The sequence below is a fragment of the Acomys minous genome (assembly GCF_964271855.1).
Source record: "Acomys minous genome assembly, chromosome: 12".
Classification (NCBI taxonomy): Eukaryota; Metazoa; Chordata; class Mammalia; order Rodentia; family Muridae; genus Acomys; species Acomys minous.
In genome coordinates this window covers 22,271,034-22,284,018 of record NC_140493.1, presented here as the reverse complement: position 1 = coordinate 22,284,018, position 12,985 = coordinate 22,271,034, and the positions used below count along the sequence as shown (strand labels likewise).

Here is a 12,985-nt window from a genome sequence, read left to right as displayed (position 1 = left end):
AACCTCTAGTACTGAAAAAACATTTCCTTAATTTTGACATAATTAAATATAGTGGGAGAAGAAAACTAGTCCCCTAAATGCTACAAGCACTGTGGCCCACAGGAATATATATATTTTTAAAAATCTGAATGAGGGGGCTGGAGAGATGGCTCTGAGCTTAAGAGCACCAGCTGTTCTTCAAAAGGTCCTGAGTTCAATCCTCAGCAGCCACACGGTGGCGCACAACCATCTATAATGAGATCTGGTGCCCTCTTCTGGCAGGCACACGTGCAGACAGAACACTGTATAAATAAATAAATAGATAAATCTTTTAAAAACCTAAAACACCATCTAAATTTTCTCCGCTGGTTTAAGCAGAAACTTGCACAACAATGTCACAGCCATGGGTCCCCTCTCTCCAGGGTGTGGAAAGCCAGAGAGATGATGAATAGTTCTTCTGTGTAGCCTTGACTGTCCTAGACTCACTTTGTAGACCAGGCTGGCCTCGAACTCACAGCGATCCACCTGCCTCTGCCTCCCGAGTGCTAGGATTAAAGGCGTGCGCCACCACACCCAGCTTTTTTTTTTTTTTAATGGCTGTAATAAGACATCAGGGCCAAGGCCAAGAGAGAGTTCATTGGGTCTTACAGTCTCAGAGGGTGAGTCTAGGAACTTCACGTGAGGCAGCGTGGCAGCAGTCAGGCATGACACTGGAACAGGTCCTTATATGTTGAGATGATAAACAAGAGAGAGAGAGAGAGAGAGAGAGAGAGAGAGAGAGAGAGAGGGAATCTGGAATGTATGGGCTTTTGAAACCTCAGAGCCCATCTCCTGTGACACACACTTACACACTTGCAACAAGGCCACATCTACCTCCTGGGGGACAAATGTTGAAATATGAGCCTATGAGGGTCTGGTTTTTTTATTGTTGTTGTTGGGTTTTTTTTTGGGGGGGGGAGGGGTTTGAGACATGGTTTCTCTGTGTAAATAGCCTTGGCTGTCCTTGAACTCTCTTTGTAGACCAGCCTGGCCTCAAACTCACAGCGATCCGCCTGCCTCTGCCTCCCGAGTGCTGGGATTAAAGGCGTGCGCCACTACACCCGGCTGGGCAACTTCTTAAATGTGAGTGTGTGGAATTGGAAGTGGGCTCCTCAGGGTTGCGAAGCGAGCACTCCACCTAATGAGCCAATTCCCTGGCTTACTGGGAACTTTAGATGGCAAAAATAAGGATTTATTTAACTTTTTTATTTTTTATTTATTCATTTATTTTAAATGTATGTGTCTGTGTGCGGGGGTGTGTACTCAAATGCAGGTGCCCAAGGAGGCTACAGGCAATGGGGACCCTGTGGAGCTGGAGTTACAGCTTATGAGCCACCCAGTGTGACTGTGGGAAGAGCAACGCTTGCTTTTAGTGCTGCACCCTCTCTCCAGTCGGTTTGTTGTTGTTGTTTTTTTTGTCTCTGTTTGTTTTGTTGTGTTTGAGGTAGTCTCGAGGATGTCCAGGCTGACACTGGAACATGAGTGCTGGAGCTGGCCTTGAACTGGTTCTCCAGTCTCCACCCCCCACGTTCTAGGACCACAGCCAACCCGGTGCAGAAAAAAGGAGGACCGCGACACAAGGTGTTTTGAAACTATAATCTTCTGCCGTAGTGCTTAATAACAAAGATGATGTTAATCTATTGGTGAATAGAGCGGCTGAGCGGATATCCTCCCAGAAGTCTTTTCAGTATAAGGTTACCACAACTTCTGTTCAGGCTTGTGGCTCTGGTATAACAATTAGCATACAAAAAGATCTGTACCAGCTCTACACAAGAGCTTAAGGGGCTGTGTGCCAGGAAGTAGGATTAGGACACATAGATATCACTTATCTATTTTGATCAGGGCCAACTACATATGATGATTACATCCACCCCCTTCCACCCCCCCCAACCCCCCGCCCTCCCCCCCCCCCCCCCCCGCTGATTGGCAGGGGCCCATCACATGGCGTGCCTGTGGGAGTGCAGTAGGTGGGTGTGGATGCATTCCCCAGATGGCTCCTTATATCCTGCTATCGTCTTCACAAAGGGGTCTATGCCTTTAATCTCAACACTGGGGAGCCAGAGGAAGATGATGGGTCTCTGTGAGTTTCAAGCCGGCTTGGTCTACATGGCAACTTCCAGGACAACCAGGGCTACAGGGTGAGATCTTATTGCCAAAGAAGAAACAGAGCAAGATGAAGGTACTCACATTAATTACTTGACAACTTTTAGAAATAAAAAATAAGGCTGGGAATGATGGTGCACGCCTTTAATCTCAGCAATAGCCTTTTCCCTGAGCTGCTGTGATTCCTTATCAAGGCAGATTCTATATGCATTTCTGTAGGTTCATGTATGAAACCTCTTCCACTATGCAGTAGCTATAGTTATTATTTTGTTGTTCTTGGGTTTTTTTTGGTTTTTGGAGCCAGGGTTTCTCTGTGTAGCCCTGGCTGTCCTGGACTCGCTTTGTAGACCAGGCTGTCCTCGAACTCACAGAGATGTGCCTGCCTCTGCCTCCCAAGGGCATTTGTTTGTTTTTTAGACAGGGTTTCTCTGTGTAGCCCTGGCTGTCCTGGAACTCTGTCTGAACTGGCTTTGAACAGGCTGGCCTTGAACTCAGCTGGCTATGCAATAGCCTTATGTACTCATTGTGTTAAGCACATATATACAGATAGATTGATTAAGTGATTTACTGGGTGGTGTGTGGCATGAGAGTCAATATTAGTAATTAAGATTGGACTAAAATAATCTGCATTCTCCTAGCACTTGGGAGCCAGAGGATTTCTGTGAGTTCAAGGCCAGCCTGGTCTACAATTCCAGTCCAGGACAGCCAAGGCTATACAAAAAATCCTGTCTTGAAAAAAAAAAAAAAGAGAATAAGAAGAACCTGCATTCACCTGGGCTAGATTGCCTAGGTAGGCAGGATTATCTGGCAAGCCGTTCCACCACATGAATTTATTGTTATTGGATAAATTCTGACATCATGAAAGACACAAACATGCTCAGCTATGTTGTGGTATAGAACTCTGGACAAGGGGACAAGGTAGATACAGACAAGAGGAGAAAGCATCTTTCTTTTTTAAAAAAACATTTATTTATTTATTATTTATACAGTATTATGCCTGCATGCATGTGTGCCTGTCCACCAGAAGAGGGCACCAGATCACATATAGATGAGTCACCATGTGGTTGCTGGGAATTGAACGCAGGACCTTTGGAAGAACAACCAGTGCTCCTTACCTCTGAGCCATTTCTCTAGCCCCTGAGGAGAAAGTTTCTACAACATGCGTGGACACGCAGTCAGTACAGGCTGGCTGCCCAGGAGCCTCCTGATCACACACAGCTTTGTGCTTCTGAGAAAATGCTTCATTAGATGCTGTGCTAAAGTCGGTGAGCTCAGCACATGAGACCCACCCAAATTTGAACTGAGCATGGGCTACATAGTGAGTTCGAGGTCGCAGCTTGACTACAGTGTGAGGCTTGTCATAAAACAAAAAGAGCTGGGCTGGAGAGATGGCTCAGTGGCTAAGAGCACTGAGCGCTTTCCCAAAGGTCCTGAGTTCAATTCTCAGCAGCCACATGGGGCCTCACAACCATCTATGTGATCTGGTGGGTTCCTCTGACCTGCAGGTGTACACGCAGGCAGAGCACTCCATACATAATAATAAATAAGGAAATCTTTTTAAAACAAAAGAAACAAAAAGAGCAGGAAAGATGACTCAGTAGTTAAGAGCATTTGTTCTCGCAGCAGACCAGAGCCTGGTTCCTAGCACCCACAGGATCTCACAAAGGTCTGCAGCTCCAGTTCTAGGGGAATCCCACGCCCCCTTCTGGCCTCCCCAGGCACTGCACTTATATGACGCAGGTACAAAGATGCAGGCAAACATGAATGCAAAAGAAAGATTTTTGTAAAAAATGACAAAGTCTTCTGATCCACGAAGGTACAAAGATTTTCTCTTGTTTTCCTCTAGTGGTTTTATAGAATTGTTGTATAATAGCTGCCTCAAAGATTTCTCATCTCAGGGCTGGAGAGATGGCTCAGCATTAAGAGCACTGGCTGCTCTTCCAGATGTCCTGAGTTCAATTCCCAGCAACCACATGGTGGCTCACAACCACCTATGATATCTGGTGCCTCCTTCTAGCTTGTAAGTGTGCATGAGGATAGAACATTGATATACATAAGATAAGTTAAATTTTTTTTTCTCTCATTACACATGGGTATGGTAACCCAGGCCTGACACTCCATACCTGGGATGAAGAAGCAGGAGGATCAGAAGTTCAAAGTCATCCCCCTCCACATGATGAGCTCCAGAGGCCAGCCTGGACTACAAAGAGACCATGTCTCAAAAACTAAAAACTAAACCTAAAAACCCTGGAGCCCAGCGGGGTGTGGTGGTGTGTGGGTAATCCCATCACTCGGGAGGCAGAGGCAGGAGGATCTCTTTGAGTTCGAAGTCAACCTGGTCCACACAGCGAGTCCAGGACAGCCAGGACTACAGGAGAAATCCAGCCTCGAAAAACCAACCAACCAACCAACCAACCAGTCAAAACAAAACAAAACAAAACAAATACCCTGGAGCCCTAAAGTCAAACTGTGCTGGGATGGGGGGAGGGCTGGGACTAGGGTATATTTTTTGACCACCTGCTCTTTGTGAAGCCTTTGGATTTGTACAATACCTGGCCAGCGGGAGCCTACAAACAGAGGAGAGGATGGAAGACATAATTGCATAATTAATTACTTAAGGGAAAGGGTAGGGAGCTGTGGTGAAAGGGGAGTGGAAATCTATGGGTATTTTTTCCAGCTTTCTGCCTCCCCTACAGGTCCCTTCAGGTGGGGGTGCGCATGCATGACGTCACTGGTAGAGCTAGGAAGCACTGCAGGTCTCTTATAGAGGGTCATTTCTGCAACCAGCGATTCAGCGGTGCGTTCAGTGGGCCGTGTCCTGTCAAAAGGAGCCCCTTCCCCTATTTAGGGCAAATAGTGAAAGGAAAGAGGCAAATAAACAAACAAACAAATAAATAAACAGACAAGCAAACAAATAACGAAGAGGGTTTCCTGAAGGGCTCCTACTGCTTGGAGGGCTCCCGAAGGCTGGGACGCGCCTGCACTCTCTGTCCACACCCAGACTTACGCGCTACTTTGCAAAGAGGTCACCAGGCTGGAGAGGAGCGCGCCCCGCACCAGGACCCCCCGCAGCAAGCGCTCCCCGAGCGCGCGCTTCTGAGAACTGCGCTTATCGAGCACGACCGCCCCCTGGCGGGGGCCCCAGGTCACGCCAGCCGCGCACAGGGGAGGGGGCGGGGGCGCCGCGCACGCGCACGGGTCGGCGGCGCGCGCCTAGCGGGGGGCGCCGCGCGGTGCAGCCACGATGGAAGGGGGTGCGTACGGAGCTGGTAAAGCCGGGGGCGCCTTCGACCCCTACACCCTGGTACGGCAGCCGCACACCATCCTGCGCGTCGTGTCTTGGGTAAGGACACAGCAAGGCGGGCTAGGGCGCCGGGCTCTGGGGAAAGGCGCTACCTGACCTGGCTCGGGCGGCCCTGCCGACGCAGCGGCCGCTCCTGCTTTCCTCGCCCCTGCCGCCGAGTCCCTCAGCCTCATCGCCGTGACCTCCAGGCTGTCGCTGCTCTGCAGCCAGCGCCTTGGTTCTCGCGCGTCCGTGGGGACGGAGACCGAGTCCAAGGCCGTTTATTGGGGGGCGCGGATCAGGGCGTGGATCTTCTAGCTAGGGCGCACCGCTGCACCTGCCGCGCGAGTTCGGCGCGAGGACCGGAAACTAGGTTTTCTTGCTCGCCCCGCACACTGCGGAGCCCTGGGGCTGGACCCTGGATACTTGGGTTCCTCCAAGACCCGCATCTGCTTTGCCGCGTGACCTTGGGCAGGGAACCACCCAAGAAAAGATCAGGGAAACGAATGAGGGATTCGGTTCCGAGCTGGGTGGGGAGCGTCACCTCTTCTGTCAAGCCTCAGTTTCTCGATTTATAGGGGTGGGAGGAGCCTCCTTGCGGGCCCCCTTGGGCTCTGACATTTTATGAATCCGCAACACTCCCATTCCCAGCATACACCTGAGTGGCTACTAGGTGCTGTCTGGAGAAAGGTACCTTCCACGCAGTGGATAACAGGGAGGTCTGCTCTCAATTTTCATCCCACCTAGTCAGTGCAGGACCCCCAGTGCTGAGTGGGGCTCAGCTCAAACCTGGGAGTGGGGCAGCTTGAAGGAGAGGCTCTGGGGTTGGCTGGGCTTCGTGGAAGAGGGTCTTGCCTCTGCCGATCTGGGGGCCATTCTTGGTGTGCTAAGACCAGAGGAGCCTGCATTGGTGACACAGGTCAGGGATGTTTCTGGGCTGTGATTGAAGTCAGCTGCGACCTGGGCTCGCTGAGACGCCCTCCTTTCCTGATATTCAGGGCTATATTGGGACCCGATGGGTGGAAATGGCTTGAGATTTATTCCGGTCTTAGGAAATATTTAAATGTCCTCCTTATGGGAAACCTGGTTTCTGTTATTCATTACGGCTGTGCAGCCCAGATAGATCCGCGAGGGTTTGCGACACCGAATTTATTCATTTTTGGCACTCCTCAGCTTGCAGGAGCCCCTACAGGCCCTAGGTAAAGTGGGAATCCTGGAGACACCTACCTGGCCAGGTGGGCTGCTTGTTTCAGCTGACTCCTCTCGGGCCCCTGGCTGGAAGGAAGCCCAAGCTTTGTGAGGGGGCGTGGGCGTTCCTTGTGCTCGGGTCATTTCTACCAGTGATGGCTTCATTTAGCAAAGCGTTATTGAGTCTGCCAGGCCCGGAGGGAAAGGCAGCTTGCATGACTCAGGCTCAGCTCTGATGCTCAGGGAGTTCACAGTCCCCACTGGGGAGGGAGCCAGGACAGGGGTCTTCCTGCTGTGGAATTGAGGTGCTTCCTGGAGGTGAGATGATGTCAGTTGGGTCCAGTGGGATGCAGAGGGTTTACACTTGCGCACATCCGGGTAAAAGGAGGACATGCCATGCCGGAGGGAGAAAAAGTAACTAGATCTAGCACCCACTCACTGATCTTGGGAACAGCAGGCACGCATTGGAATCCAAGTCTTTCTGTCACCCAAGGACTGGGCTTCTGCTCCAGGAGAGGTGGCAAGGATGTAAAGGTGACCAAGTCCAGCCCTGGTCCAGAGGCTTTTATGATTTCCCAGCCCAGCCTTCCCCATACTCCTGGATCCCAGGTGCTTTATACTGTAAGCAATGGGATGTACTGTAGGCTGGAGAAAAATGTTTAAAATATAGATTAAAAAGCTTTGATCCGGGGTGGTGGTGGTGCAAATCTTTGATCTGAGCACTCTGGAGGTAGAGGCAGGTGGATCTCTGGGTTCGAGGCCAGCCTGGTCTACAGAGTGAGTTCCAGGACAGCCAGAGATACACAGAGAAACTCTGTTTTAAAACAAAACAAGCTGGGTGTGGTGGCGCACGCCTTTAATCCCAGCACTCGGAAGGCAGAGGCAGGTGGAGCTCTGTGAGTTCGAGCCCAGCCTGGTCTACAAAGCAAGTTTAGGACAGCCAAGGCTACACAGAGAAACCCTGTCTTAAAACAAACAAAAACCCAAAGCTGGGCGTGGTAGTGCATGCCTTTAATCCCAGCAAGCAGAGGCAGGCCAGTCTCTATGAGCTCCAGGCCAGCCTGGTCTACAAAGCAAGTCTCAGTGGTTAAGAGCACTGGGTACTCTTCCAGAGGTCCTGAGTTCAATTCCCAGCAGCCACATGGTGGCTCACAACCATCTATAATGTGATCTAATGCCCTCTTCTGGCGGGCAGGCATACATGCAGTCAGAGCACTGTATGCATACTAAACAAACAAACAAACAAACAAAAAGGCCAGGTGTGGTGGCACAGGCATGTAGTCCCAGCACCTAGGGAGGCAGAGGCAGGTGGAGCTCTGAGTTCGAGCCCAGCCTGGTCTATAAAGCAAGTCCAGGATAGCCAAGGCTATACAGAGAGACCCTGTCTGGGAAAAAAAAAAAAGAGTTCAAGGCCAGCCTCAATTATATAGCAAGTTGGAGCCAGCCTGGGCTACATGAGACTGTGTAAAAAGAAGATAAATATTTTTGCCTCCCCCCACCTAATCATTAAAGTAATACCTGGTGATTATTGAACAGTAACATGAGATACACAATACCACTGAAGTACCTACACACTCAGAAAGGGTGAAGATGGGGCTGGGGGTGTGGTCAGGGACAGGCTTGGGGGTGTGGTCAAGGGCAGGCTTGGGGGTGTGGTCAGGGGCAGGCTTGGGGGTGTGGTCAGGGGTAGGCTACTTGCCTAGCAAGTGTAAGGCCTTGGTCTTCAACCTCAGCTGTGGGGAGTGTGGGGGTGGGAGGAAGAAAAGAAAGAATGCAAGAGAGAAAAAAAAAAAAAAAGAAAGAAATGATAAAGATGGTAAATTTCATGTTGTACTGTGTTATTTCTGTCCTGTCTTTTTTAATGGTCTGTGGGCTATTGAGATATCCTTTTTTGTTGTTTTTGGTTTTTCGAGACAGGGTGTCTCTGTGTAGCCTTGGCTGTCCTGGACTCGCTTTGTAGACCAGGCTGGCCTTGAACTCACAGCGTTTCGCCTGCCTCTGCCTCCCGAGTGCTGGGATTAAAGACGTGCACCACCAAGCCCGGCTAATTTGACTTCTTTATGTGTATGTATCTGTATGTGTACACATTCATACAGGGGGCTGAGGAGGATGAAAGAGACCACCCAAAACCCTGGAGCTGGGATTTGAGGCATTATGAACCTCGCTCGGAATTGAATACTGGTCCTCTGGAAGAGCAGCACATGCTCTTAACTGTAGAGCCGTCTCCCCAGCACCTTGTACTTTTTGGTTGTTGTTTCTCTGTGTAGCCCTGGCTGACCTGAAACTTGCTCTGTTGATCGGGCTGTTCTGGACTCACAGATCCTCCTGCTTTCCTTTCTTGTGTGCTGAGGTTAAAGGCACACACTGCTGATTTTTTAAAATTTTTTTTAAGATTAGTTTTTATTTGCGTATATATGTGTGTGTTAGTGTATACGCATCATGTGAGTGTGTGAGCTTACAGAGGCCAGAAGACACCAATCTCTGGCAGTTGGAGTTGCAGGCCATCTTCTGTAAGCACTGGGAACTGAACTCAGGTCCTCTGGAGGAGCAGCGAGTTACCACCACTCACCACTGAGCCATCTTTACAACCCCCTTTTAACTTTCGTCACGATGTATATACCCCAGGATGTCCTTGAACGAGATTTTCTCGTTTCCCGATTATAGATGTGCAGCCCAGTTTGATCCCAGGTGCTAGGATAGGTGAGTGAGTTTTCTGCCCCATGACCCAGAGGAGCAAAGCTGAGCCTGGGGGGAAAAGAACAAAGGCCAGGAGGACAGAGAGGAGAGGCCAGAAGCAGAGGGCGGAGGGGAGAGAGACAGACAACAAGGTAGTTGGAGAAGCCAGACTTGGAAGCCAGACCTGAAAAACCTGCTTCCTGATGGGAGAGACGGTAAGCAGGGTACAGGGCAAGGCGTGTGGCATCTCCTTCAGTCCTGGTCGGCTGTGTGGTCAGAGCACTGTGCTCTTTTTGTTGTTTTTGTTGTTGTTGTTTTGTTTTTCCAGACAAGTTTTCTCTATGTTATCTTGGCTGTCCTGGACTCACTTTGTAGACCAGGCTGGTTTCAAACTCACAGCGATCCGCCTGCCTCTGCCTCCCGAGTGCTGGGATCAAACACGTGCGCCACCATGCCTGGCTCGGAGCAACGTGTTCTTTAAGCCTCAGTTTCCCCATTCATTAAGTAGGAGAAGGATATTGGCTTAGCTATTTTATTCTGTATGTATGAGTGTTTTCTCTCCGTGTATGTTCACACGCCACTCTGTGTCTGCTGTCTGGGGACGTAAGGAGAAGGCATTCAGATCCTCTGAAACTGGAGTGATGGATGGTCGTGTGCCACCATGCATGTGGTGGCCCCTGAACTTGGGTCCCCGTGCCAGAGCAAGCAGCGCTCAAGCACTGAGCCACCTCTCCAGCCCCATGCTGTATGCGCATCCTTAAGGAAGCCATGCCGAAAGGCTTGCGCTGTGAGCAAAAGGACCTCGCTTTGGATCCCTAGCACCCTTGTAGAAGCCAGATGCAGTAGCATATGTCTGTAACCCCAGCACTGGGTGCGGGCAGACACGGGCAGGTCCCTGGAGCTCTGCCAGCCTAGCCAAATCACTGACCTGTAGGCTCATGGAGAGACCCCGCCTCAAAAAGTTAGACAGAGGGCAGACACCCCATGCTGACCCGCACGTACACACACAAAGCACTGCAGCGGGGGGAGACGCCTTGGCACACGTGTGTGAGAGAGCAGAATGTTGCTGGAGCTTGGCGAGTCGGTCCTACCCCCAACCCCCCACCCCCTTGTTTCTGGGAGAGCTTTCTTTTCCAGGCATGGAGTTTGGCTCCTCTCCTCTGTTGAGGAGGCAGGTGCAGGGGAAGTGACGTGGAGGAAGATGTACTTTGGCTGGTACAGCCCCGCACTGTCAGCTGAGCCTAGGACGGTGACCGAGCAAGCCAGATTTCTCAAGTGACCCCGCAGTCACCAAGCAAGCGGACATGGCGTGCTCCCTGGGGCTTCAGCCTCTCCATCCTTCCTGAAGTCCCAGTCTGTGACTTCATAGTCCGTGTGAATTGCGCTGTAACCTGGTCTGTCCCTGAACCCTTGTTTGTCCCCTGAAGCCACTCAGTGAGGGTCATTTTCTTCCCACCTTCACTCTGGCAGGCCGGAAGTGGGCGGGCTCAGGGTCCTTCTGTCTCTCAAGCCTCTTCTATGCCTTCCTCCGGCTTGACAGCAACCTTGAGAGCTCCCTTCCTTTCCGACAGATAGACCAGTTCCAGCGCGATTCCCCTGGCCCCGCACACCTTCCCAGTTTAGCAGCTCTCTTCAGTTCTGGTTGGCTGTGTCTACTTCTGTTCCTGTTTGTTTGTTTTTTTAAACTTTGCAGGGTGGGGGGCGGGAGAGGGTCTCCTCTCCTTCCCCCCTCCCCCCCTCCTCCCCTTCCTCCACAGTCTCATCCTTATCTGACAGAGCCACAGCTACCAACCACACCCCAGGCTGTGTGTGTGTCCTCACCCCATGTCCCTCTTATGTGTCGCCTCCCCTGATTCCCATGATCTTGTATCTGGGCCTCTGAGCCACAGGCCGTCTCCATGGCCCTCAGCCTCTCCACCTTAGGCCCTCAGGAGTTGTGTATCTCCGATCTGGCAACTCTGCAGTTGCACCCTCCTGCCATTGCTCGGTTAAATTCCACCCTACTCTCTCACTCTGCCCTTCCTGGCCAGCTCTCTGTTTGGTGGATATTGTCCCTGTCACATGCTCAAGTTCCTGTGTCTGGCATCTGGCATGTTTCCTTCACTCCTCTTGCCCTCACCTCAGACCCCCCCTTCTCTGCTCTTGGCCCTTTCCTCCTCTTCAGTGTCCCCTGCTTCACGCCCTCCCCATTTCCTGAGCTGAGTGTGCTCAGTCTAGTACAGTGCCCGGCAGGCTCCTCCCGCCTCACCTCTCCCTCTGGTCAGGCTCACCCATGACCTTCACATAGCCAACCAAATCCCGTGGCCGATTGTTATAAATGGATCTCCACAGTGCCCGGCTGGCAGCAGGGGGGCCTCTGCATGCCCTTCCCAATGGATCCAGATGCATAGGATGTGGACACTCTGCCCTCTCGTTTAACCTAGAGCTCTGAGTGTGTCCAGGCGACGAAGACTCCCGCACTAATGTGGGAAAAATGTGGTCCAGAATCCAGTGACTGGAGAACCAGCAGGAGATGTATGCCCTGCCTTGGCGACAAGAAGGTGTCACTGGACTTGGCAGGATAAGAACCAACAGGCAGAAGGAGCTGATGGCATAGGCTGAGAGAGGCATAGCAGAGCTGAGTTGTCCTGTAAGCCTTTGGGGTCAGGGAATCTGTCAGACCCCCAGCGCTGGGTGGTGGTGGCACTTCTTGGGAGGACTCTGCACTGTAGGTGTGTGAGGTGGGACTTGCCCTGCTCTGTCCCTTCGTTTTACCAGAACTGTCATCTCTCCTGTGACGTCTTCCTGGCTTCCCCAGCTTGCTCCCTGACTCCTCACTGCTCTTGTGCACTGGGCAGACAGCTGAAAATTGGCAAAGCTGTATTGTCTCCCACTCTGGGTGTCTCTAGGGCTAGGAGAGATGGCAGTGTCAGGCTGGGGTGCATCAGCTGACAAGGTGAGAGCCAGTCGCTGAGTGGTGAGCTCTGCCCACTAGCTGAGGCACTCCAGAGTCTCTGTTGTCCACCTCTCTGGGTGGGCTGGGAGCTGAGGTCCAGCTGTGACGGGATCTGACGCCATAGACACTTCTCCAGGTGGTAACTGCGCTTCACATCTTCTTTCTTCCTTCTAAAAGGGGCAGAGGTGGTGTTGATTGAGGGGTGCTGGCCAGTCAAGGCAGCCCTCTGGGTCTTAGTTTTCCTCTTCCTGGTGAGGTTTCTGGGTCCCCGTGTTTTCATAGCCTCAGGAGGGGGAAGTTTGCTAGCATCTTAGCACCCAATGACACTCGGTTCCTGTGCCCTCCTCAGCCAGCACCTCCCCCCCCCCCCCCCCCGACCCGCCACTACTGAGACCATGTGAGGACAGCCTGTGGGAAGATTACCACCTAATCCTCAACAGCCACATCCAAGGCTACAGGGAGAAGAGGCCCAGGCTCTTCAGGCAGATGAGCCGCTGCAGGGAGCCGTCATGTGTCCCTGCGCTGGCTTCTCTGCTGTCCTCACATGATCTTGTGGGCCAGGGACCTGTCTGTAGTAGGGCCCTTGGCAGCCTGACTCATCTCAGCATGGTTGCGTGTTTCCTGGTCCAGGAGGCAGGATTGGGGCTAAGGAGGGGGGGCTGCATCCGCTCAGATGCTGGCTGGAAGCCAGGTTCAGCTCACTGTAGGTTTTGAGACTAAGAGCCTTATTCTCAGCGGTGTGCACGGTACTACCAGCCAGGGTCACCGAGAAGTTCTTCCCG

The 12,985-nt window shown here is 51.8% G+C and overlaps 1 protein-coding gene across 5 annotated transcripts in view; it reads left to right on the top strand.

Moving 5' to 3' along the window:
- Window positions 1–2,174: 2,174 nt before the first annotated feature.
- The window catches only part of SYNGR1 (synaptogyrin 1), a 37,021-nt gene continuing 26,210 nt past the window's right edge, over window positions 2,175–12,985 (top strand). The window contains exon 1 of one of the 5 annotated variants that reach the window (XM_084750361.1): window positions 2,175–2,197. In XM_084750361.1, the coding sequence (XP_084606487.1) occupies window positions 2,192–2,197 (6 nt within the window). In that variant the 5' untranslated portion in view covers window positions 2,175–2,191. Of the gene's footprint in view, window positions 2,198–5,296; window positions 5,465–9,378; window positions 9,484–12,985 lie in introns of those variants that run through there. The other 4 variants (XM_084750359.1, XM_084750358.1, XM_084750362.1 and 1 more) reach the window with 4 other exon arrangements.